The sequence below is a fragment of the Petromyzon marinus genome, chromosome 41 (assembly GCF_048934315.1).
Source record: "Petromyzon marinus isolate PM22_M1 ecotype Great Lakes invasive population chromosome 41, UKy_Petmar_22M1.pri1.0, whole genome shotgun sequence".
Classification (NCBI taxonomy): domain Eukaryota; kingdom Metazoa; phylum Chordata; class Hyperoartia; order Petromyzontiformes; family Petromyzontidae; genus Petromyzon; species Petromyzon marinus.
The window spans coordinates 2,852,495-2,876,511 of NC_133707.1; the positions used below are offsets into that span (position 1 = coordinate 2,852,495).

General features: G+C 55.7%; 1 protein-coding gene across 3 annotated transcripts; it reads left to right on the top strand.

The window, feature by feature from the left end:
• The first annotated feature begins 6,544 nt into the window (after positions 1–6,544).
• Positions 6,545–23,733, top strand: LOC116951001 (neuropeptide Y receptor type 1-like). Of its 3 annotated transcripts, none has more exons than XR_012946500.1 (3): positions 6,545–7,271; positions 8,328–8,408; positions 10,426–16,502. XR_012946500.1 is itself a non-coding variant. In XM_076073224.1 (3 exons), the coding sequence occupies exon 3, from the start codon at positions 22,423–22,425 to the stop codon at positions 23,725–23,727; it is 1,305 nt and encodes a 434-aa protein (XP_075929339.1). In that variant the 5' UTR covers positions 6,560–7,271; positions 8,328–8,408; positions 22,305–22,422; the 3' UTR covers positions 23,728–23,733. The 3 variants fall into 3 exon arrangements, 2 of the variants coding, with proteins under 2 accessions (XP_075929339.1, XP_032825155.1); XM_076073224.1 differs by lacking the exon at positions 10,426–16,502 and adding an exon at positions 22,305–23,733 and having other exon boundaries at positions 6,560–7,271; XM_032969264.2 differs by lacking the exons at positions 8,328–8,408; positions 10,426–16,502 and adding an exon at positions 22,305–23,733 and having other exon boundaries at positions 6,560–7,271.
• The last annotated feature ends 284 nt before the right edge of the window (positions 23,734–24,017 follow it).

A 24,017-nucleotide genomic window follows, 5' to 3' on the forward strand; every position in this document is an offset into this window, starting at 1 on the left:
CGGCGAAGATGTTCCATTAGGGGGGTCCACGTTTCGCAAGCGTAGAGAAGGGAGGGAACGACCGTGGCCGAGAAGACCTGAAGCTTAGTGCGGAGCGACAGACCAGGTAGCTTCCACACAGCGTTACGCAACCGATGAAAAGATGTTGCCGCTCGACTGATTCGGAGTGAGACCTCTGCTGTTAAACTGGAGCCAGTCATAAGCACACTGCCCAGGTATGGGAAACTCTCCACTCTCTCCACAACTGCGCCATCACCGATTGGGAGTTGTGGGGGTGGAGTGTCCGATGGTACAAAATACCCAGGCAGGTTCTTAGTTTTGGTGGGGCTGATGGTAAGGCCCCACCTCTTAGTGGCACGCTCCAGTCTCAGCAGCAGCGTCTCCAACTCCTCCTCTGAATGAGCAGCTATTACCAAATCATCGGCATACATCGTCGTTGAGCAATAGGGAGTCATCCCTTGACCGCACCCGGGCATCGATCAGCCTCCCATTATATCTGTACCATATGGAGATTCCCCCGGTACAGCTATTGAAGGCTTCACGAACTACGTGGTCAAAATAGATGTTAAATAATGTGGGAGCCAGAGGACATCCCTGTCGCACCCCAAGGTGTACAGGGAATGGCTCTGACTCCCGGCCACGTAGTTTTACCCGGGCCCGCTCACCATCATGAAGGTCCTTAATGATCGTGAGCAGAGGGTCAGGTACTCCAAAAGCATGAAGAGCAACCCAGGGCCCAGTCCTACTGATGGTATCATAGGCCTTGACCAGGTCAATAAAGCAGAGATGTAGGTCTTGCTGGAATTCCCTACACCTCTGCTGTAGCAGACGGACAGAAAATATGGCATCTGTGCAGGACCGCCCTTTCCTGAAACCGCATTGGGGCTCCGCAAGCCTGTCCTCAGCGTGCCTGGCAAGGCGATGTTGAATAATCCTTGCCAGGACCTTTCCCGGCACACTGAGGAGTGAGATGCCCCTGTAGTTGTTACAGTCTGTGCGGTCCCCCTTCTTAAAGAGGGGGACCAACAGGGCATCCTTCCAATCCTGCGGAACCCGTCCAGTGGTCCAGACTGTTGTTATGATGTCATATAGGGCAGTCTGTGCACAAACGCCACCCTCCCTCAGCATTTCGCTTGGGAGATCATCTCTGTGCAGGACCTGGTCTCAGACTCCAGATCGCCTTCAGTACTTCCTCAACAGATGGCACCTCAGCCAGCCACTCATAGGGGGTGACGTCTTCCAATATTTGAGGCACCGCAGCCTCAGCAGGGTCATCCTCACTTTGTGCCACAATGTTTTCCTGGCTGAGGGATTTTCCCTCCCCCAGGACCTCACATAAATGCTCAGCAAATTTGCAAACCTGTTCCTGGGGGTCGGAGATTGGATCACCGTTTTTCCCCTAATGATGCTAATATGTGTAGCGCTGCAGGTTACTTTTTTGATGGAGTTAAATAGAGATTTGTGATCGCGGGCCACTGAGGCAGACTCCATCTCCTCAGCAACCCGCGACCACCACCCATCCTTGCAGCGCCTCATGGCTCTCAGCACCTCCGAGCGAAGGCTGCGGTCAGCCTCCTCATTATCTGACGTGGGATTCTGTAGCCGATGACAGTGGGCCTGTCGCTATTTCTCAACCATCCTGAACACCTCCTCTGTCAGCCATGGTCTCTGGGGAGGTCTGGACCGCGTACCCAAAGCAGCCATTGCTACATGAGTCACAGTCCTAAACCTCGCCCATTTACCCTCGACATCAGGAGGACTCGGGGACGATGCCAATCCCAGCCGCAAGCGATAATGAAATTCTCGCTTGCAACTTTCATCAGATAACTGAGACCAGGCCACTTTAGGTTGGAATGGGGTCCTGGGTGTACACCCACCACCGGAGTGGAAGAATGGCAGGCGCATCTTACAGATGACTAATCGATGGTCAGAGGGCAGATTAGCTCCGCCGTAGGTCCTGGTGTCAAGGACATGGGCTCGCATCTGCTGGTCCGTCACTATGTAGTCCAGCAGATGTTCTTGCTTGGACCCGGCATACATCCATGATGTTGTGTGGATGCACTGATGCCGGAACAGCGTGTTGGTAATTACAAGCCCATGGGCTGCACAAAAATCCAGCAGTCTCCTATCGTTGTTACTGAGCTGATCTGGCCCATGCCCTCCAATCACTTCAGACCAGGTGCCAGCATCATGACCAACTCGGGCATTGAAGCCACCCAACATAATGACTCTATCCCGAGGTGCCACTTTAGCCAGCACCTGTGACAGGAGGTCATAGAAGGCATCTGACTCATCCGCTTTGCCTGCATCCCTCCACGGATGTTCGTCTTCGGTGGGGGCATAAGTAACCACGACCACCACTCCTCGCCTCCGGTTGATGGGAAGGCGAGCCCAAAGTAGCCTGGGGCTTACAGCTTCCCACACCTCACCGCCATGCTCCCATGCCCCCTTCATTCTTTTGTTCAAAAGAAGAGCCACACCCTGTTGTTTGGCAGTCTGCTGCCCCGAGTAGAGGACTGTCCACCCCTCATGGTGGCAGGAGCCAGAACCGGTCCACTGGACCTCCTGAATGTCACAGAGATCCAGGCGGTACCGGTCCAGCTCCCGACAGAGGAGCGGCAGCCTCTCCTCCGCAGTGAGTGTTCGAACATTCCACGTGGCCATCCGTAGTGGCTTATCGTTGTTTCTGGAGGAGCCCCGAGGGCAGAGATTCAATCTCCTGGCTCCGCCAATTGGGGTTTGGCCAGGAGACGTCATAGACGCCTGTCCCCCGGGGCCTGCGGCACAAGCTTATTAGTTACATATTTCAGTTTAACTCGTGGTTTAATGGTAATTAATTGAAGGTGGAGGGGTTACCAGCCCCTCACACACACACAGTCACTAACACACACACAGTCACTAACACACACAGTCACTATCACACACATAGTCACTAACACAGACTCAACAACAACAACAACAACCGCCATTCGCCACTAAGTGGCGGTGACGTCACCAAGACGCTTGTGCCAGGCTATGTGCACCCTGAGGCCACGTGAAGTGTCGAACGCCCGCTGGCAGGAGGTCACGGGGCAGACCCAGGTGCCACGGGTCGACTGACTGAGATGACTGGCTGATGCACCACCTGTGCCCCCTACTGTGCCAACCTGCTGTGCTTTAGCCACCCGGCGCTCCGCTCGTTGTTCTGAGCGTCGCTCCTCCGCCCTCCGTTGTTGTTGGAGGGCGACTGCCTCCATCTGCCCAGTAGCATCCTTCACGAGCCTCCTCCACAGAGGCCGATCTTGACACCGCTGGTACCAGTCATCGGCAAGTCCACTCAGCTCCACGTCCTCCTGTACCACATCACTCCATCTCTTCTCTAGCCCGTGCCCCGCCCGCTTAGCCCCCTCAATCCGGCCAAACAAAAGCTGTTTCGGCATGCGGTAGCTGGGCATGCGGGCTACATGACCCAGCCATCGCAGCCTTGCCTGCCGGAGGAGCTCACCGATGGGACCCTGCCCAGATCTTTCAAGGATTTGTGAGCTCCTCACACAATCCAGTCTGGTTAAACCCAGGATGGATCGTAGGCAGGCCAGCCTAAATGTTTCTAACCGGCGAAGATGTTCCATTAGGGGGGTCAACGTTTCGCAAGCGTAGAGAAGGGAGGGAATGACTGTGGCCGAGAAGACCTGCCGTTTTTGTGCGGAGCAACAGACCAGGTAGCTTCCACACAGCGTTACGCAACCGATAAAAAGATAATGCGCTCGACTGATTCGGAGTGAGACCTCCGCTGTTAAACCGGAGCCGGTCATACGCACACTGCCCGGATATGGGAAACTCTCCACTCTCTCCACAACCGCCCCATCACCAATTGGGAGTTGTGGGGGTGGAGTGTGCGATGGTACAAAATACCCTGGCAGGTGCTTAGTTTTGGTGGGGCTGATGGTAAGGCCCCACCTCTTAGTGGCAAGCTCCAGGTTTAGCAGCAGCGCCTTCAACTCCTCCTCTGAGTGAGCAGCGATTTCCAGATCATCGGCATACATAACATGGTTGAGCAATAGGGAGCCATCCCTTGACCGCACCCGGACATCGATCAGCCTCCCATTGTATCTGTACCGGAAGGAAATTCCTCCGGTACAGCTATTGAAGGCCTCACGAACTACGTGGTCAAAATTGATGTCAAATAATGTGTGGAGCCAGAAGACATCCCTGTCGCACCTCAAGGTGTGCAGCGAATGGCTCCGACTCCCGGCCACGTAGTTTTACCCAGGCCTGCTCACCATCATGAAGGTCCTTAATGATCGTGAGCAGGGGGTCAGGGCCTTGACCAGGTCAATAAAGCAGAGATGTAGGTCTTGTTGGAATTCCCTTTCTTGAAACCGCATTGGGGCTCCGCAAGCCTCTCCTCAGCTTGCCTAGCAGAGCGATGTTGAATAATCCTTGCCAGGACCTTTCCCGGCACACTGAGGAGTGAGATGCCGCTGTAGTTGTTACAGTCTGTGCGGTCCCCCTTCTTAAGGAGGGGGACCACCAGGGCATCCTTCCAGTCCTGCGGAACCCGTCAAGTGGTCCAGACTGTTGTTATAATGTCATGTTGGGCAGTCTGTGCACAAACGCCACCATCCCTCAGCATTTCGCTTGGGAGATCATCTCTGCCCGGTGCCTTTCCTGGTCTCAGACTCTTCCTCAACAGATGGCACCTCAGCCAGCCACTCACAGGGGGTGACGTCTTCTTCCAATATTTAAGGCACCGCAGCCTCGGCAGGGTCATCCCCACTTTGTCCCACGTTGTTATCCAGGCTGAGGGATGTCTCCTCTCCCAGGGCCTCAGAAATGCTCAGCAAATCTGCAAACATGTTCCTTGGGGTCGGAGATTGGATCACCGTTCCTTCCCCTAATGATGGTAATAAGTGTGGCGCTGCAGGTTACTTTTTTGATGGAATTAAAGAGCGATTTGTGATCGCGGGCCACTTGAGCAGCAACCCGCGAACACACACACTGGCACGCACACTGCCACGCACACTGCCACGCACACTGGCACGCACACTGCCACGCACACTGGCACGCACACTGCCACGCACACTGGCACGCACACTGCCACGCACACTGCCACGCACACTGCCACGCACACTGCCACACACACTCAAAGATCCCCCGTATACCCTTAACAGACTGTAGGGGCAAGTGCTGTTAGCGAGCACCTATGAAGGCCGGAACGGTACACGAGGGGGTGGGTGGCCAACACCACGCCCGACCGCCTTTGTCTCCCCAGTGGCGATGACTACACACCGCACCAGATACTCATTTGAGGCTGAGTCGACCTAGGGGAGGCCCGGGACCACTTCAGATAATCGTCACTGGTGTTGGCCGTGAGCGGGAATCGAACCCGGGTCGCCGGGTTCATAGCGCAGCGCGCTAACCGCTACACTACCGCTCACACATCTCACACACACTGGCACACACACTCACACAGACTCGCAACACACTGGCACACACACTCACACAGACTCACAACACACTGGCACACACACTCACACAGACTCACAACACACTGGCACACACACTCACACAGACTCACAACACACTGGCACACACACTCACACAGACTCACAACACACAGGCACACACACTCACACAGACTCACACACACGCACACAGACTCGCAACACACTGGCACACACACTCACACAGACTCACAACACACTGACACACACACTCACACAGACTCACAACACACTGACACACACACTCACACAGACTCACAACACACTGGCACACACACTCACACAGACTCACAACACACTGACACACACACTCACACAGACTCACAACACACTGGCACACACACTCACACAGACTCACAACACACTGGCACACACACTCACACAGACACACACACTGACACACACACTCACACAGACTCACAACACACTGGCACACAAACTCACACAGCCTCACACACACTCACACAGACTCACAACACACTGACACACACTCACACAGACTCACAACATACTGACACACACACTCACACACACTCACAAGACACACTAGTACACACACTCACATAGACTCACAACACACTGGCACACACACTCGCACACACTCACAACACACTGGCACACACACACTCATACAGACTCACACACGCTCACACAGACTCACAGCACACTGGCACACACACTCGCACAGACTCACAACACACTGGCACACACACGCACAGACTCACAACACACTGGCACACACACTCACACAGACTCACAACACACTGGCACACACACACTCACACACACTCACAACACACTGGCACACACACTCACACAGACTCACAACACACTGACACACACACTCACATAGACTCACAACACACTGGCACACACACTCACACACACTCACAACACACTGGCACACACACTCACACAGACTCACAACACACTGGCACACACACTCACACAGACTCACAACACACTGGCACACACACTCACACAGACTCACAACACACTGACACACACACTCACACAGACTCACAACACACTGGTACACACACTCACACACTAGCACACACACCGACACACACACAGATTCACACTCAGAACTCCGCATCAGGAAACACAGCGGAGGCATCCGCGAATTGACAGCTCCGGGTGGGGAGAGCTGTGGAGAGGGAGCGGGGGGGGGAGTGAATGAGACGAGAGGGCGCAAGTGGGTAGAGGGAGCGAGACAGGGGGCCTGAACAGAGGGAGAGAGAGGGGGGTGCAGTGGGAGGGAGAGATAGAGGGAGGGAGGAGAGGAATGTAAAGATGTAGGGAGGGAGAGAATGACGGAGGGAGAGGTGAAAGGGAGGGAGAGATTGATGGAGATGGAGGAAGCAAGGGAATGGGGAAATGGAGAGGGGAGAGAATGGAGGCAGGAATGAGGGGAGGGAGAGATATGGAGGAAGGGAGGGATGGAGAGGGAGGGCATGCGAGGGGAGCAGAGGGTAGCGAGGTACCGTTGTGTGGGAGCGATTTGAGAGAGGGAGGGAGGAAGTGATGGAGGGAGGTGGAGAGGGGAGTGGGAGAGCGGGGGGGGGGGGAAGAGTCTGGCTCGCTCCTCCTCCCCCTGCTGCTGCTTCTCGTGCAGGCACCGCGTGGCGAATCCCGCAGCAGCTACTGCTGCTTCTGCTGCTCGCGGTTCGGGGCAGACAGCATCTTGACTCGAACCCGGGTGCGGGGGCGAACCGCGCGGAGGAGCGAGGGCTCGTGAGGCCGCCCCGCGACGCTCTGCGGCGTCCTCCACCTGCTCCTCATCGCGTAAGTGACCTCTTTGATCCCAGTCACGGCTATGCTCTCGGGATACTGCTCCTCCTCCTCCTCCTCCACCCCTCCTCATCCACCTCCTCATCCACCTCCTTACTCCACATCCTTCCTCCACATCCACCTCCGCCACCTCGTTCACCACCACCACGTCGCCTTCTCCTGCACCTCCTGCTCGTCGCGCAAGTGAACTCTTTGACAACGGCGCTGAACAGTCACGCGCAGTATATGTCACGTGGATGTACTCGCCACCGGCCATAGGAGCGTCGACATGCCACCGCTGGCTGAGGGATGGCAATACGCAGATGCGTGGCGTGAGCTGGCAGGCACTTTGACGATATCTCTCTCTCTCTCTGTGCAGTCTGCTCGCCAGTCCACGCGTGGTTCTAAAACAGTCCCCGCTAGCGCTGCGTCGCTCCACCGCTGGACGACGAACGCCGCGCTGCGTCGATCGCGCGCGGTGGTGGTGGGGGGTGGGGGGGTTGTTCGACCGCATCTCGGCCACGCCGACTCGATGCGAGTTGGTGAATGGGGAAGGAAGCAACGAGCTATGGACCCGTTCCGATGTGCCGCTCGCCCAGGCCGGGAACTCGGGGAGTGGCTCAGCTGCGCGTCCACGGCACGGGGAGGCCCTCGTCCAGCAGCGGACGGACCAAGGTTCTGCGTGAGCGCGCCTCCTCCAAGTGACTCTATGGAGAGCGGCGTTAGTCAAAGGGCAGCTCGGCGCTTGTTGCGTCGCTGGAAGCGCCCCCCCCCCACCCATCCTCCCCCCCCCCCCCCCCCCACGTGGCAGCGAGTTCGCCGCTCGTTGCAGACGTCCGCAGATTCCGACATTTTCCCAGCGGCCGCCCTGGTTAATACTGCGGTGTGCATTCACACTGAGAATGCCCACACGCGCCGTCTGTCGAGCGCCCGGTGGACGTTAAAGTCGGCGTGGCGTCACGAGCAGGCCGTGGCGTGTGTGGCTGCGGGGAGCGGTCCCTTGTTGGGCAAATTACGGCGCAAAACGACTCGGTTGGGATTGCGAGTCACTGGCAGGGCTCTCTCCTGCAGACGCTTTGGCAGGACCCTCCTGGAAAAGAGCCTTGAGACTCAACGAGACTCGTCTGGAGAAACAGCCGCGCATCCCCTGGGGTTTGTAAAGATATAAAGCGCGGTCTACACTCTTTATGGCTTGGTGTTCACGCTCAATTTGTATTCCTTAAACAAGCGCAGCCATTCTGTCATTCCACTGCTGGATGACGTTCCTCGCCCACGCCGGTGAGGCTCGTGGAGGTTACTTAGCCATACTTCACCAGGCTGGTCAGTGCGTGGTCGCATAGATGTGGAGGCGTAGATACACAGTACAGTGCCTGGTGCTGTAAACACCCACACCCCCCCACACCCCCCCCAAACCCCCACCCCCACACCCCCCCACACCCCCACACCCCCCCACACCCCCACCCCCACACCCCCCACACCCCCGCTTGCAGGGGCCGCGCCTTTGCCACACGCGGCATTGCCACCTCGGCCAGACCTCCGAAGCTGAGCAGAGATTAGAGAGAGTGCTTGGATAGGCGACCCCCGTGCGTAACCAGCTGCTATAGGCTGCTGCTGCTATAGGCTGCTGCTGCTATAGGCTGCTGCTGCTATAGGCTGCTGCTGCTATAGGCTGCTGCTGCTATAGGCTGCTGCTGCTATAGGCTGCTGCTGCTATAGGCTGCTGCTGCTATAGGCTGCTGCTGCTATAGGCTGCTGCTGCTATAGGCTGCTGCTGCTATAGGCTGCTGCTGCTATAGGCTGCTGCTGCTATAGGCTGCTGCTGCTATAGGCTGCTGCTGCAGGGCTACCTTGTCAGCAGACGGCAGTGCAGCACAGGCAATTGTTGTACTGCACTATGGTCCAACGTCTACGCTCTACGCATTGGACGAGCCACACCTGACTAGCGCGGTGAAGCGTGGTCAGATAACCCACGTGACCCGCACGGCGTGGGGATGCCTTCATCTAGCAGTGGATTGATAACGCCAACGTACAGACACGGCGGCGGGGGAGGGTGGGGTCTACTGTTGTTTGTTTTTATGAAATTGCTCTTTCCAATAGCACGTGGCAATCCCCCAGCGTTTGTTGAACAAAAGCGCGACTCTGCCGACGAGCCCCAGAACGCCGACACCGCTTCAGCGCTGCCGCATGATGATGATGATGATCTCAGCGTGGGAAGCCACGGGGGCCGATGGCCATCTTCATTCGCGTATTCCTCCGGCTTGAACACGGCACAGGGTCGATCCACTTATAGATACCCCGTTTAATCGATCGGGCGATATCGCACGCAGGAGAACGCTACGCGTTGTTTTATTATCTCGGAGCCGCCACTCGTCTCCCCCCGCACTGTCACTCTCCGCGCGCGCGTGAACCCCCGTGACCGCCCCGTGCCCCCCCCCACGGCTCTCTGTGCACCCCGTGGCCCCCCACGGCTCTCTGTGCACCCCGTGCCACCCCCCCCCCCCCCCCCCCCACGGCTCTCTGCGCACCACGTGGTAACCCACCGCGGCTAAACGCGCTCGCGGGATCGCTCTTGCGTGCCGTGCCGCGTACGCCCAGGGATAAATATACATCCGAGCAATAAATAATTAAAGGCGTCCTCCTGCCAATTTGTCCCTTCCGTGGTCACGAAGCGTTGCGGAATCTGGAGCTTTCTTCGTTATAAACGTTCGCGATGGGGGCGGTGGGCGCGACGCGGTGGTATCACACACCAAGAAGATCATGGGTTCGATTCCCGGGTGCCTTCCTGGGTGAAGGTTCGCACGTTCTCCCCCTGTTCTGCGCGGGTTTCCTCCGGGTTCTCCGTTTTGCTACCACAGTCACAAACAAATACCAACCCATACAATGTAACCGATATTGCCCCCAAATCATCCTGATGCTGAATAATGTACCTGAAAATTACTCAATTGGTGTTACACAGCGGCAGCAGCAACGTCGCCCCCTACTACGGTTACATTTTATAACTTAGACCAGTGGTTCTTAACCTTTACATCGTAAACAAATGTATAATGTTAATAAAAAAAAACATAGGTTTTATGAAACAAAGTATTTGTTACTTACGTGCACGAGCTTAATTTGTGTGTTCGATTATTTACCTTCTAAAAAATAATCTGGCCATGTCTTGCACCCCCAGAAAGGGCATTTCGCACACCCCAGGGGATGCGTGCACGCCAGGTGAAGAAGAAGAAGAACCACTGCTGTTAACCACGGCGCCGGGCACACAATTGGCCTACTCTGTACCAACTTCGTTGCGGGATCTTGAACGTCCCAATGTGAAGCAGACGGCGCGCATGCGATAGTCAATACACCCGCAATATTCACCAGGGCGTCCTGCCGCAAGCGAACCACGAACCTCTGCAACAAGGGGTGGGGGACGAACTGCGGACGAATGGATGTCGTACGAACGGGACATACAAATCATAGAACGTGGCAAAGTAAACGCGAATCGGATATATATCTCTCAATTGTACCAATGTATGTTTTTTCCTGTTTGTTTATCTTACCAGGTAAGGCCCCACTGAGCTCTATGTAGCTATACTCTTTGGTTCTTTCGGTAAAGTCACGTAGGTATAAAATAAAATAAAAATATATATCACGACGTTTCGGACGCAACACAAGCGGCCGTCATCAGGTGGGGGACAACCACAGCAAGACACTTGCTGAAGTAGGCTGTGGTTGTCCCCACCTGTTGCGCCCGAAACGTCGTGATTTCATTTATTTTATTTTATACCTACGTGACTTTACCGAAAGAACCAAAGAGTATGGATCATTGCAGTCACGAAAACTTCAGATCTCTATGTAGCTATTTTTCAGAAGCAACCTGGCTCAGCCAAGTGGCTCACGGTCGCATGTAAATGTATAGTTGCCGAATACTCTAAACGCACGTTGTTTCTAAATGTGGGAGGGAAAGAAACCGGTGGAGCCTGACAATATTCCACGCGACCCACGTAGAGAGAGGCACACAAACTCCAAATATACAGCAGCAGGCGTCACGGTTGGGATCGAACCCACGACCTCCTGTATACCGGGCGAGGTAGTTAACATCTCCTAGCCACCGTGGCACAAGGCTCCTGCTCCGTTTCGTATGTTTGGCCAGCTCACATTCAAGAAGCAGTTGTTTGGCTTCGTGTTTGTGTTGAGCCCGGAAACCCCGGGGAAAACCCATCAACCCACTTGCTGTACTGCGAGCACCTGGCCACGATTCTCGTCGTGATCAGCCAAACCCTCGTCTCGACATCGCTGGATCGCAGGCGTGCATCAGCATGACCAGCAGCCAGTAGTTGGGCGCGGTTCACTGATGATTCACAATTATTATGGTGCACCCACATACTTGAATGTATGCATGTTGAACTTCTTTCGCACTGTATGAAGTTAACCGTGCTCATCGGAGGTGCGGGAAGAATGACAACAAACTAAACACACGCAAAATATGGGCTGTCTTTGACACTCAATGAGTGAGCATGGCTCACTGATGACCCCTATTTGGGCGAAATTAGTCCATATCTCTCGTGCGACAGATAACCTTGCCGGGATGCTGGCTGGGTGAAATGTAGAACAGTCACGTGCCAGTGGGGGGTTCCAATTATAGCGATTTGTGTTGCTCTTTAGTGCCGGTAGACGGAGACATAATGACATCACAGATGCAGACGCTCACACACACACTCACACACTCACTAAACAACAAACCGCCATTCGCCACTAAGTGGCGGTGACGTCACCACGACGCTTGTGCCAGGCCATGTGGACCTTGAGGCCACGTGAAGTGTCGAACGCCGGCTGGCAGGAGGTCACGGGGCAGACCCAAGTGCCACGGGTCGACTGAATAAGATGACTGAGATGACTGGCTGATGCACCACCTCTGCCCCCTACTGTGCCAACCTGCTGTGCTTTAGCCACCCGGCGCTCCGCTCATTATGGTGAGCGTCGTTCCTCCGCCCTCTGTTGTTGTTGGAGGGCGACTACCTCCATCTGCGCAGTAACGTCCTTCACGAGCCTCCTCCACAGAGGCCGATCTTGACACTGCTGGTACCAGTCATCAGAAAGACCACTCAGCTTCACGTCCTCCTGTACCACATCACTCCATCTCTTCTCCAGCCCGTGCCGCGCCCATTTAGCCCCGTCGATCCGGCCGAACAAAAGCTGTTTCGGCATGCGGTGGCTGGGCATGCGGGCTACATGACCCAGCCAACGCAGCCTTGCCTGCCGGAGGAGCTCACCGATGGGACCTTGCCCAGATCTTTCAAAGATGTGTGAGCTCCTCACACAATCCAGCCTGGTTAAATCCAGGATGGATCGTAGGCAGGCTAGCCAAAATGTTTCTAACTGGCGAAGATGTTCTATTAGGGGGTCCACGTTTCGCAAGCGTAGAGAAGGGAGGGAATGACCGTGGCCGAGAAGACCTGAAGCTTAGTGCGGAGCGACAGACCAGGTAACTTCCACACAGCGCTACGCAACCGATGAAAAGATATTGCCGCTCGACTGATTCGGAGTGAGACCTCTGCTGTTAAACTGGAGCCGATCATAAGCACACTGCCCAGGTATGGGAAACTCTCCACTCTCTCCACAACTGCCCCATCACCGACTGGGAGTTGTGGGGGTGGAGTGTCCGATGGTACAAAATACCCAGGCAGGTGCTTAGTTTTGGTGGGGCTGATGGTAAAGCCCCACCTCTTAGTGGCACGCTCCAGTCTCAGCAGCAGCGTCTCCAACTCCTCCTCTGAATGAACAGCTATTACCAAATCATCGGCATACATAACGTGGTTGAGCAATAGGGAGCCATCCCTTGACCGCACCCGGGCATCGATCAGCCTCCCATTATATCTGTACCAAATGGAGATTCCCCCGGTACAGCTATTGAAGGCTTCACAAACTACGTGGTCAAAATAGATGTTAAATAATGTGGGAGCCAGAGGACATCCCTGTCGCACCCCAAGGTAGGTCCTGGTGTCAAGGACATGGGCTCGCATCTGCTGGTCTGTCACTATGTAGTCCAGCAGTTGGTCTTGCTTGGACCCGGCATGCATCCATATTGTTGCGTGGATGCACCGATGCCGGAAAAGCGTGTTGGTAATTACAAGCCCATGGGCTGCACAAAAATCTAGCAGCCTCCTACTGTTGTTATTGAGCTGATCTGGCCCATGCCCTCCAATCACTCCAGACCAGGTGCCAGCATCATGACCAACTCGGGCATTGAAGTCACCCAACAAGATGACTCTATCCCGAGGGGCCACTTTAGCCAGCACCTGTGACAGGAGGTCATAGAAGGCATCTGACTCATCGGCTTTGCCTGCATCCCTCCACGGATGTTCGTCTTCGGTGGGGGCATAAGTAACCACGACCACCACTCCTCGCATCCGGTTGATGGGAAGGCGAGCCCAAAGTAGCCTGGGGCTTACAGCTTCCCACACCTCACCGTCACGCTCCCACGCCCCCTTCACTCTTTTGTTAAAAAGAAGAGCCACACCCTGTTGTTTGGCAGTCTGCTGCCCCGAGTAGAGGACTGTCCACCCCTCATGGTGACAGGAGCCAGAACCGGTCCACCGGACCTCCTGAATGCCACAGAGATCCAGGCGGTACCAGTCCAGCTCCCGAAAGAGGAGTGGCAGCCTCTCCTCCGCAGTGAGCGTTCGAATATTCCACGTGGCCACACGAAGTGGCTTTTTGTTGTTTTTGAAGAAGCCCCGAGGGTAGATATTCAATCCCCTGGCTCCGCCAATTGGGGTTTGGCCAGGAGACGTCATAGACGCCTGTCCCCCCGGGGCCTCCGGCACAATGCTTATTAGTTACATATTTCAGTCGTGGTTTAGTGGTAAAGTATTGAAGGTGGAGGGGTTTCCAGCCCCTCGCACCCGTCCAGAGCCCCCTTTAGCCACTGTGGTAGTCACAGACGCCATGAGAGGAGGGGTCAATCGGAATTGGCCCTCCCCCCACAGTACTGTCCACGACAGAGTTGCCCGTCCGGCACCGCGAGGAGGTAGGGGGTTGTTTTGTCATACACTCACTCACACACCCACTCACACACTCACTCACACACCCACTCACTCACTCACACACCCACTTACACACTCACTCACACACCCACTCACACACTCACTCACACACCCACTCACACACCAACTTACACACTCACTCACACACCCACTCACTCACTCACACACCCAAGCACACACCCACTCACACATTCACTCACTCACACACTCACACACCCACTCACACACCCACTCACACACTTACTCACACAGCCACTCACACACCCACTCACTCACACAGCCACTCACACACCCACCCACTCACACTCACTCACACACTCACTCACACACCCACTCACAGACTCACTCACACACCCACTCACACACTCACTCACACACTCACTCACACATCACACACTCACTCATACAGCCACTCACACACTCACCCGATTCAAGAGCCGGATGGCTCACAGGGCTATGCCAAAATAACCTGAACTGAACTGAAACTGACACACTCACTCACCCTGACATCCGCACTCACCACGTTGACATCCACACTCACGTTGACATCCACACTCACGTTGACATCCCCACTCAACCTGACATCCACACTCACCTTGACATCCAAACTCACCCTGACATCCACACTCACCTTGACATCCACACTCACCTCGACATCCACACTCACGCCGACGTCCACACTCACCTTGACATCCACATTCAGCAGCTCCAGGTACTAGCTACTCCCCACTGCCCCTGAGCTGCCCCTGTGAAGGAGGGGGGGGAAGCACTGGGGGGGGGGGGGGTCATGAATGCGGCCCCCCTGGGCTGCCTCTGTCCGGCTGGACGAGCAGTGAGCTGAGTCATCATTAGCATCGGTGTGGGGAGGATCAGTAATGAGGTACAGAAATACGCAGTCGTCTTTAGGTTTGCGTCGTGCCCAGCCTATGCCTCTCTATGTGAGTCTACGACTCTCTGTGCGAGTCCGTGGATCTCTGTGCTAGTCCCTGGGCTTCTCTGCGAGTCTACGGGTCGCCATGTCAGTCTATGGCTCTCTGTGTGAGTTTATGGATCTCTGTGTGAATCTATGGATCTCTGTGTGAGTCTATGGATCTCTGTGTGAGTGTATGGATCTCTGTGTGAGTCTATGGGGCCGCCAATAGAGATGATCCCTATGGCTCCTTCCTCACTTGAGGGAGTCGATCACTCTGAGATCACTCTGACAGCACTCTGATATCACACTGAGATCACTCTGAGATCACCTTGGGATCACTCTGAGATCACTCTGGGATCACTCAGAGGTCACACTGAGATCACTCTGAGATCACACTGAGATCACTCTGAGATCACACTGAGATCACTCAGAGACTACTCTGAGATTACTCTGAGATCACTCTGGGATCACACTGAGATCACTCTGGGATCACTCAGAGGTCACCCTGAGATCACTCTGAGATCACACTGAGATCACTCAGATATTACTCTGAGATCACTCAGAGATTACTCTGAGATCACTCTGGGATCACTCAGAGACTACTCTGAGATTACTCTGAGATCACTCTGGGATCACTCTGAGATCACTCTGAGATCACTCTGAGATCACTCAGAGGTCACACTGAGATCACTCTGAGATCACACTGAGATCACTCAGATATTACTCTGAGATCACTCAGAGATTACTCTGAGATCACTCTGGCTTTCGGCTGAGTCGCAGAAGCTACGCACGCAGTGTGGCTATCGGGTGTGCAGGCTGTGCAACTGCACCGGGACCCACGGGTCGGAGGGACCCACGGGTCGGAGAAGAAACCCCACCAGGTCCCGTGCCAACCACCCAAACCCACTGGCCACTGAGTGTGTGTGTGTGCATCCGGAACGAGTTATGATTGTACGTGCGTATATACTCGATTGTGTTAGATTTGCTAACATAGAGATGACTATACGGTGGGTGGTGACTGAAGGGAGGGAGCCAAGCTGGAGATGAGTGGCGCGAGGATCAGCAACGCGTAAATATTTTGGTTTGTTTTGTTTTTGTCATCAAAGTTTGAGTAAATAAAAAACATATATTAGTCGGAATGAAGGAGGACACTTCTGAGGCTACGGCGAAGGAGTTATGAGGAGTTGCGTGGGGCTTTGGGTGATTTGTTTTAGATGACGTTCAGGATGAGCGGAGTGGTTATAAGGGAACGAGACGTGTGAGAGAAGATTCGGAAGCTAGGTGGTGGATGGTGCTGCGATGTTAAAATATGGGTAGGGTGGGGTGACTCTAACTATATGGGTAGGGTGGGGTGACTCTAACTATATGGGTAGGGTGGGGTGACTCTAACTATATGGGTAGGGTGGGGTGACTCTAACTATATGGGCAGATGGGGTGACTCTAACTATATGGGTAGGGTGGGGTGACTCTAACTATATGGGTAGGGTGGGGTGACTCTAACTATATGGGTAGGGTGGGGTGACTCTAACTATATGGGTAGGGTGGGGTGACTCTAACTATATGGGCAGTGTGGGGTGACTCTAACTATATGGGCAGATGGGGTGACTCTAACTATATGGGTAGGGTGGGGTGACTCTAACTATATGGGTAGGGTGGGGTGACTCTAACTATATGGGTAGGGTGGGGTGACTCTAACTATATGGGCAGTGTGGGGTGACTCTAACTATATGGGCAGATGGGGTGACTCTAACTATATGGGTAGGGTGGGGTGACTCTAACTATATGGGTAGGGTGGGGTGACTCTAACTATATGGGTAGGGTGGGGTGACTCTAACTATATGGGTAGGGTGGGGTGACTCTAACTATATGGGTAGGGTGGGGTGACTCTAACTATATGGGTAGGGTGGGGTGACTCTAACTATATGGGTAGGGTGGGGTGACTCTAACTATATGAGCAGGGTGGGGTGACTCTAACTATATGAGTAGGGTGGGGTGACTCTAACTATATGGATAGGGTGGGGTGACTCTAACTATATGGGTAGGGTGGGGTGACTCTAACTATATGGGTAGGGTGGGGTGACTCTAACTATATGGGCAGGGTGGGGTGACTAACTATATGGGTAGGGTGGGGTGACTCTAACTATATGGGTAGGGTGGGGTGACTCTAATTATATGGGCAGAGTGGGGTGACTCTAACTATATGGGTAGGGTGGGGTGACTCTAACTATATGGGCAGAGTGGGGTGACTCTAACTATATGGGTAGGGTGGGGTGACTCTAACTATATGGGTAGGGTGGGGTGACTCTAACTATATGGGTAGGGTGGGGTGACTCTAACTATATGGGTAGGGTGGGGTGACTAACTATATGGGTAGGGTGGGGTGACTCTAACTATATGGGTAGGGTGGGGTGACTCTAACTATATGGGTAGGGTGGGGTGACTCTAAGTACAGTGAGGGAAAAAAGTATTTGATCCCCTGCTGGTTTTGTACGTTTGCCCACTGACAAAGAAATGATCAGTCTATAATTTTAATGGTAGGTTTATTTGAACAATGAGAGACAGAATAACAACAAGAAAATCCAGAAAAACGCATATCAAAAATGTTATAAATTCATTTGCATTTTAATGAGGGAAATAAGTATTTGACCCCCTCTCAATCAGAAGGATTTCTGGCTCCCAGGCGTCTTTTATACAGGTAACGAGCTGAGATTAGGAGCACACTCTTAAAGGGAGTGCTCCTAATCTCAGCTTCTTACCTGTAAAAAAGACACCTGTCCACACAAGCAATCATTCCATCAGATTCCAAACTCTCCACCATGGCCAAGACCAAAGAGTTCTCCAAGGATGTCAGGGACACGATTGTAGACCGACACAAGGCTGGAATGGGCTACAAAACCATTGCCAAGCAGCTTGGTGAGAAGGTGACAACAGTTGGTGCGATTATTCGCACATGGAAGAAACACAAAAGAACTATCAATCTCCCTCGGCCTGGGGCTCCATGCAAGATCTCACCTCGTGGAGTTGCAATGATCATGAGAACGGTGAGGAATCAGCCCAGAACTACACGGGAGGATCTTGTTAATGATCTCAAGGCAGCTGGGACCATAGTCACCAAGAAAACAATTGGTAACACACTACGCCGTGAAGGACTGAAATCCTGCAGCGCCCGCAAGGTCCCCCTGCTCAAGAAAGCACATATACATGCCCGTCTGAAGTTTGCCAATGAACATCTGAATGATTCAGAGGACAACTGGGTGAAAGTGTTGTGGTTAGATGAGACCAAAATGGAGCTCTTTGGCATCAACTCGCCGTGTTTGGAGGAGGAGGAATGCTGCCTATAACCCCAATAACACCATCCCCACCGTCAAACATGGAGGTGGAAACATTATGCTATGGGGGTGTTTTTCTGCTAAGGGGACAGGACAACTTCACCGCATCAAAGGGACGATGGACGGGTCCATGTACCGTCAAATCGTGGGTGAGAACCTCCTTCCCTCAGCCAGGGCATTGAAAATGGGTCGTGGATGGGTATTCCAGCATGACAATGACCCAAAACACACGGCCAAGGCAACAAAGGAGTGACTCAAGAAGAAGCACATTAAGGTCCTGGAGTGGCCTAGCCAGTCTCCAGACCTTAATCCCATATAAAATATGTGGAGGGAGCTGAAGGTTCGAGTTTGCCAAACGTCAGCCTCGAAACCTTAATGACTTGGAGAAGATCTGCAAAGAGGAGTGCGACAAAATCCCTCCTGAGATGTGTGCAAACCTGGTGGCCAACTACAAGAAACGTCTGACATCTGTGATTGCCAACAAGGGTTTTGCCACCAATTACTTCGTCATGTTTTGCAGAGTGGTCAAATACTTATTTCCCTCATTTAAATGCAAATCAATTTATAACATTTTTGACATGGGTTTTTTCCGGATGTTTTTGTTGTCATTCTGTCTCTCACTGTTCAAATAAACCTACCATTAAAATTATAGACTGATCATTTCTTTGTCAGTGGGAAAACGTACAAAATCAGCAGGGGATCAAATACTTTTTTTTCCTTCACTGTATATGGGCAGGCGCAGTCGGGATGGACGCACAGCGTTGGTTTCCGTACAGGAATCCTATGTTTGGCGAGTATCCTATCAGCGACGTGAATCGACGTGGCCCTTCAAAGCCAGCGCGATGGCAACAGTGGAAGAAGCGAGCGAGCTGGTGGGGGGATAGGGGGTGGGGGGCACCGTGGGAGGGGGGCGGGCGGAATCGGGATAGGAGACCCCATTCACATCCAACCCCACCCCCCTCCTCCCCGCCACCGCCACAGCGAGGAGGTGTTTATCTGCAAGCGGGAGGCACTAAAAGGTCAGAGTTGATTGCAGAGGATGCGGCATTCATCCCCTGGGAGCTAATTAGGGTCGCCTGCCAGGGCAGCCGAGCGGCCGGCTTTGAGCGGGCCCCGTCAGCCACACAATCGTCCAGGCTGGTTTGGGGGTAGGGACGGGCTGGCGGTCGCCTCGGATAAATGGCCTTGGGACAACATGAGCCACGGGCAGGGAGTGTTGGGCCGCCTCGCCCGCTGTACTCAATGGTCGGGCCGCTGCCGGCCTGGCTATCGAGGGTACAGGCGGTGCAAATGCACCGGTGGTGGATCCGAGCCGGGAGAGGGGGGGGGGGAGGCGATGGGAGTGAACATTTGGGGTTGGTGGTTGGATATTTACCGGAGAAGAAAAAATCATGCATACGCATGGATTGCGCAGAAGCGCTTTCCATCGTTGCGCGTATCCTCCGAGGCATTCCGCTCAGCGATGATAACGGCGGTAGCGTTCACGCGGGATGTGCGTCCGTAGGCCGCGATGAGACAGACATCAAACCGAGTTTGTTTTGTTTTTATTATCCTGAGAGCTGGAATGAGTTCAGTAATTAAAAATAAATACGATTTTTTAATTACGTTTTATAAAATATATATAACCGCGTGTGAGACCATCGATTTGCTCCTGCACTTGGCACCGTGGCTCAATCGCGAGCAGTTGGAACCTTGGAGTCGAACCCAGATCCTCGACGGTGCCAACTCAGTGTCCACTGACACTGCCATTGGGAACCCACCCAGCCGCGTGACCACCTCTTGACAGTTCCCAACCAATCACCATGGGCTCCAGTAGCACAGTCTGAAGTTCGAGAGCTCGTCACACAGCAGTGGATCGAGAACGATCTTCATCGGGTCAGGCCAGCGTTGTGAGACTCCGCAGTCGTATGGCAAGAAAGCAACGCCTCTCTTGATTTGATTTCGAGACTTTACGATCTCGATTCTATGGGCGCAACGGTTTGAGAGGCGTCACACTCGGACGCTCGTTTGGTTTAGTCTGGGCAATCTGCGCTCCCGCGTGTGGAGCCAAAATCACTCGCGAATAGAATCGAGCGATCATTCCCAATGTTCAGCCCCACGCCTACAAGACCTGGCGAGCCCTGGTGATGGTGGTGGCGGCTGTCACCCATCCGAGTAGGCTAGAACCCTTTAGCCAATGCGAATTCGCGTCTTTTAACAACAACAACAACAACAAACAGGCCCCTTGATTCCACTCAAGGGTTGATGGGAGTGGAAATCCGCCCCGCCGGTGTGCGGGCGACTGCCCGTGCCCAGGACCCACCGCACCCAACCCCCCACGCCACCGACGCCACCCACGCCACCGACCCCCTCACCGCCTCCAGCCTCAATTAACAGCTGTGCGCGCCACGATGTTCGCTCTTGCTGCCGCTGTTTTACATTTGAATGGGTTCGCTCATTTGCATGTGAATAGCGGTGCTGGAGATGGAGGAGCGGACTAAGGTTCACGGAGGACTGACAAGGGGCGCCTTGAAGAATCCATTTCTCTGCTGCGGCTCTTTATAATCGCAGCCAAGGAACGTAGGGCACGTCCCAGAAGAGGACGTGCCCCGCGGAGATGGAGCGGCGAATTAAATCGGTCCGTGTATAGCCGTTGCTGGATGGATTGTTACATCGCAGGAAGGAAGGCCGCGTGAGATGGAGGCGGCTTGGGGAGGACTTCATCCAGCAGTGGATTGACCAATGGGTGATGACGATGGTGACAATGAGAGCCAACGGGCGGACTAGTCGCAGAGCGATACGTATATACTGGACTATAAATGTGACCTGACATATGGACCCGTCACCAAGCCGCACTGACCGGCGTCGTGAAGTATGGTCAAACGACTCTCATCACCGACAATGGCGTGGGGAGGCCTTTCGTGCGGCAGCGTATTGGCAAAGAGCTGCGCTTTGTTTTAAGATCGTTGATGTTTCGCCCCTCCTTGGGAAGCTATTCTGTCCTGAGTCTCGACCACCGGCCGTCACTGGAGCGGCCGTCTCGTGGCCGAGCGCATGCGTCTGAGCGGTGACGTCCCTAGCCCGCGCATTCCTCTCTGATCCACGTGGTCCCCTCACTCTCCATCAGCGCCACCCCAAGCGCGCACCTCCCCACGCTTTTGCTCTGCCAATGTCCGCGTGCTCGCGCGGCGAGCGCCCTCGGGGCGATCCCGGCACCTCTCGTGACTCCAGCACCTCTCGTGACCCTGGTTACTCTCGTGACCCCCGGCACCTCTCGTGACCCCGGCCCCTCTCGTGACTCCGGCACCTCTCGTGACTCCGGCACCTCTCGTGACCCCCGGCACCTCTCGTGACCCCGGCACATCTCGTGACCCCCGTCACCTCTCGTGACTCCGGCACCTCTCGTGACCCCGGCACCTCTCGTGACTCCGGCACCTCTCGTGACCCCGGTTACTCTCGTGACCCCCGTCACCTCTCGTGACCCCGGCACATCTCGTGACCCCGGTTACTCTCGTGACCCCGGTTACTCTCGTGACCCCCGGCACCTCTCGTGACCCCGGCACCTCGGGCGACCCCGTTTACTCTCGTGACCCCGGTTACTCTCGTGACCCCCGGCGCCTCTCGTTACCCCCGGTTACTCTCGTGACCCCCGGCGCCTCTCGTGACCCCGGCACCTCGAGCGTGGTGGCGCTGCGCCCGGCGCTCGCTCCCGGGTGGTCGAGCGGCTCCACGCGGCGCGCGTCGCTTCTCCCGCTGAACCCAACCCCGACACGCGCGCGCGGCTGTCTCTCCCCTCGCCCAGGTGCTCCGGCCGCGCTTGCATCGGGGGGACTCGCCGCCGGACGCCGACCTCCGCGGGGTCAACCCCGCAAGCCCGCGGCGGCGATGGGGCGCTGAGAGCGCGCGGGTGGCGGCAAGGGATGGACGACTCCGGCGGCGGGCGGCGTGCGTGGAACGCCACCGCCGCCCTCGCCAACGGCACGAGGGCCGCGGCGGAGGACTACGACATCTGCCGCACGTCGCCCTTCTCCACGTCCTTCCTCATCGTCGCCTACTGCACCGTCATGACGCTGGGCCTCAGCGGCAACGCGTGCCTCGTGTTCGTGGTGGCCCGCCAGCGCGACATGCGCAACATTACCAACGTGTTCATCGCCAACCTCTCGGTGTCCGACATCCTCGTGGTGCTGCTGTGCCTGCCGCTCACGCTAGTCTACACCCTCATGGACCACTGGGCCTTTGGCGAGCTGCTCTGCAAGCTGAGCCCCTTCGTGCAGTGCACGTCCGTCACCGTCTCCGTGCTCTCGCTGGTGCTCATCTCGCTCGAGCGCCACCAGCTCATCCTGCACCCGACGGGCTGGAAGCCGAGCCTGCACCATGCCTACGCGGCCATCGCCGTCGTGTGGGCAGCGGCGGCGCTCGCCTCGTTGCCCTTCGCCACCTTCCACGTGCTCACCGACGAGCCGCTGGGCAACCTGAGCGGCGGCGGCGGCGGCGGAGACGCCGATCCCCTGGAGGGCAAGCACGTGTGCGTGGAGGTGTGGCCCTCCTCCTCGGCGCGGCTGCTCTACACCACGGCGCTGCTGGCGCTGCAGTACTGCGTGCCGCTCGCCTTCATCTTGGGCTGCTATGCGCGCATCTTCCTGCGCCTGCGGCGGCGCCGCGGCATGCTGGAGAGGCCCTCGCTGTGCCGGGAGGCGCGCGAGGCCTCCACGGGCCACTACGAGCACCGGCACGACCACCTGCAGCAGGAGAGCTACAGCCGTCGGGCGCGCCAGGCGCGCCGGATCAACGGCATGCTGGCGACCATCGTGGCGGCGTTCGCGCTCTGCTGGCTGCCGCTCAACGTCTTCAACGCGCTCTACGACTGGCACCACCAGGCCGTCATGGGCTGCCACCACGACCTGGTGTTCTCGCTGTGCCACCTCACCGCCATGGCCTCCACGTGCGTGAACCCCGTGTGCTACGGCCTCCTCAACACCAACTTCCAAAAGGAGCTCAAGGCGATGGCGCAGCGCTGCTGGTGCATGGCCGCCACGGGCCTCGCGAGGGTCAGCGACGGCGGTAGCGGCGGCGGCGGCGGCAGCGGCGGGAGGTCGGAGGTCGCGCGCGAGGCCGGCGCGGGACGGGCGGACGAGGAAGCGTTCGAGCACTTCCCCCTGTCCACCATGACCACGGACATGTCCAAGGACTCCATCAAGCAGCACTGCAGGACCAACTCGATGTAGCGGGTGGGCGGGCGGGCGAGCGAGCGGGCTGGGTGCGAGGGGACCCGCGGGGGTGTTGCGTGGCGTGGGGAGCGGTGGTGCCGTGGCTCTGGTCTCGTGAGAGTGTGCGGGTGGTGAGACGGCCTCCTTCAGGGGGGGGGGGGGGACGGTGGCGAGCGGTGATGGACAGCGTGGGCGATTTGGACAAAACCCGCGGTGGTTTTCAGGGATATCACCACGGTCGTCCGGAACTCCATGGGGGTGATCTAGAAGAGGAAAACCACACACACACACAACATGTATCGCAGGGT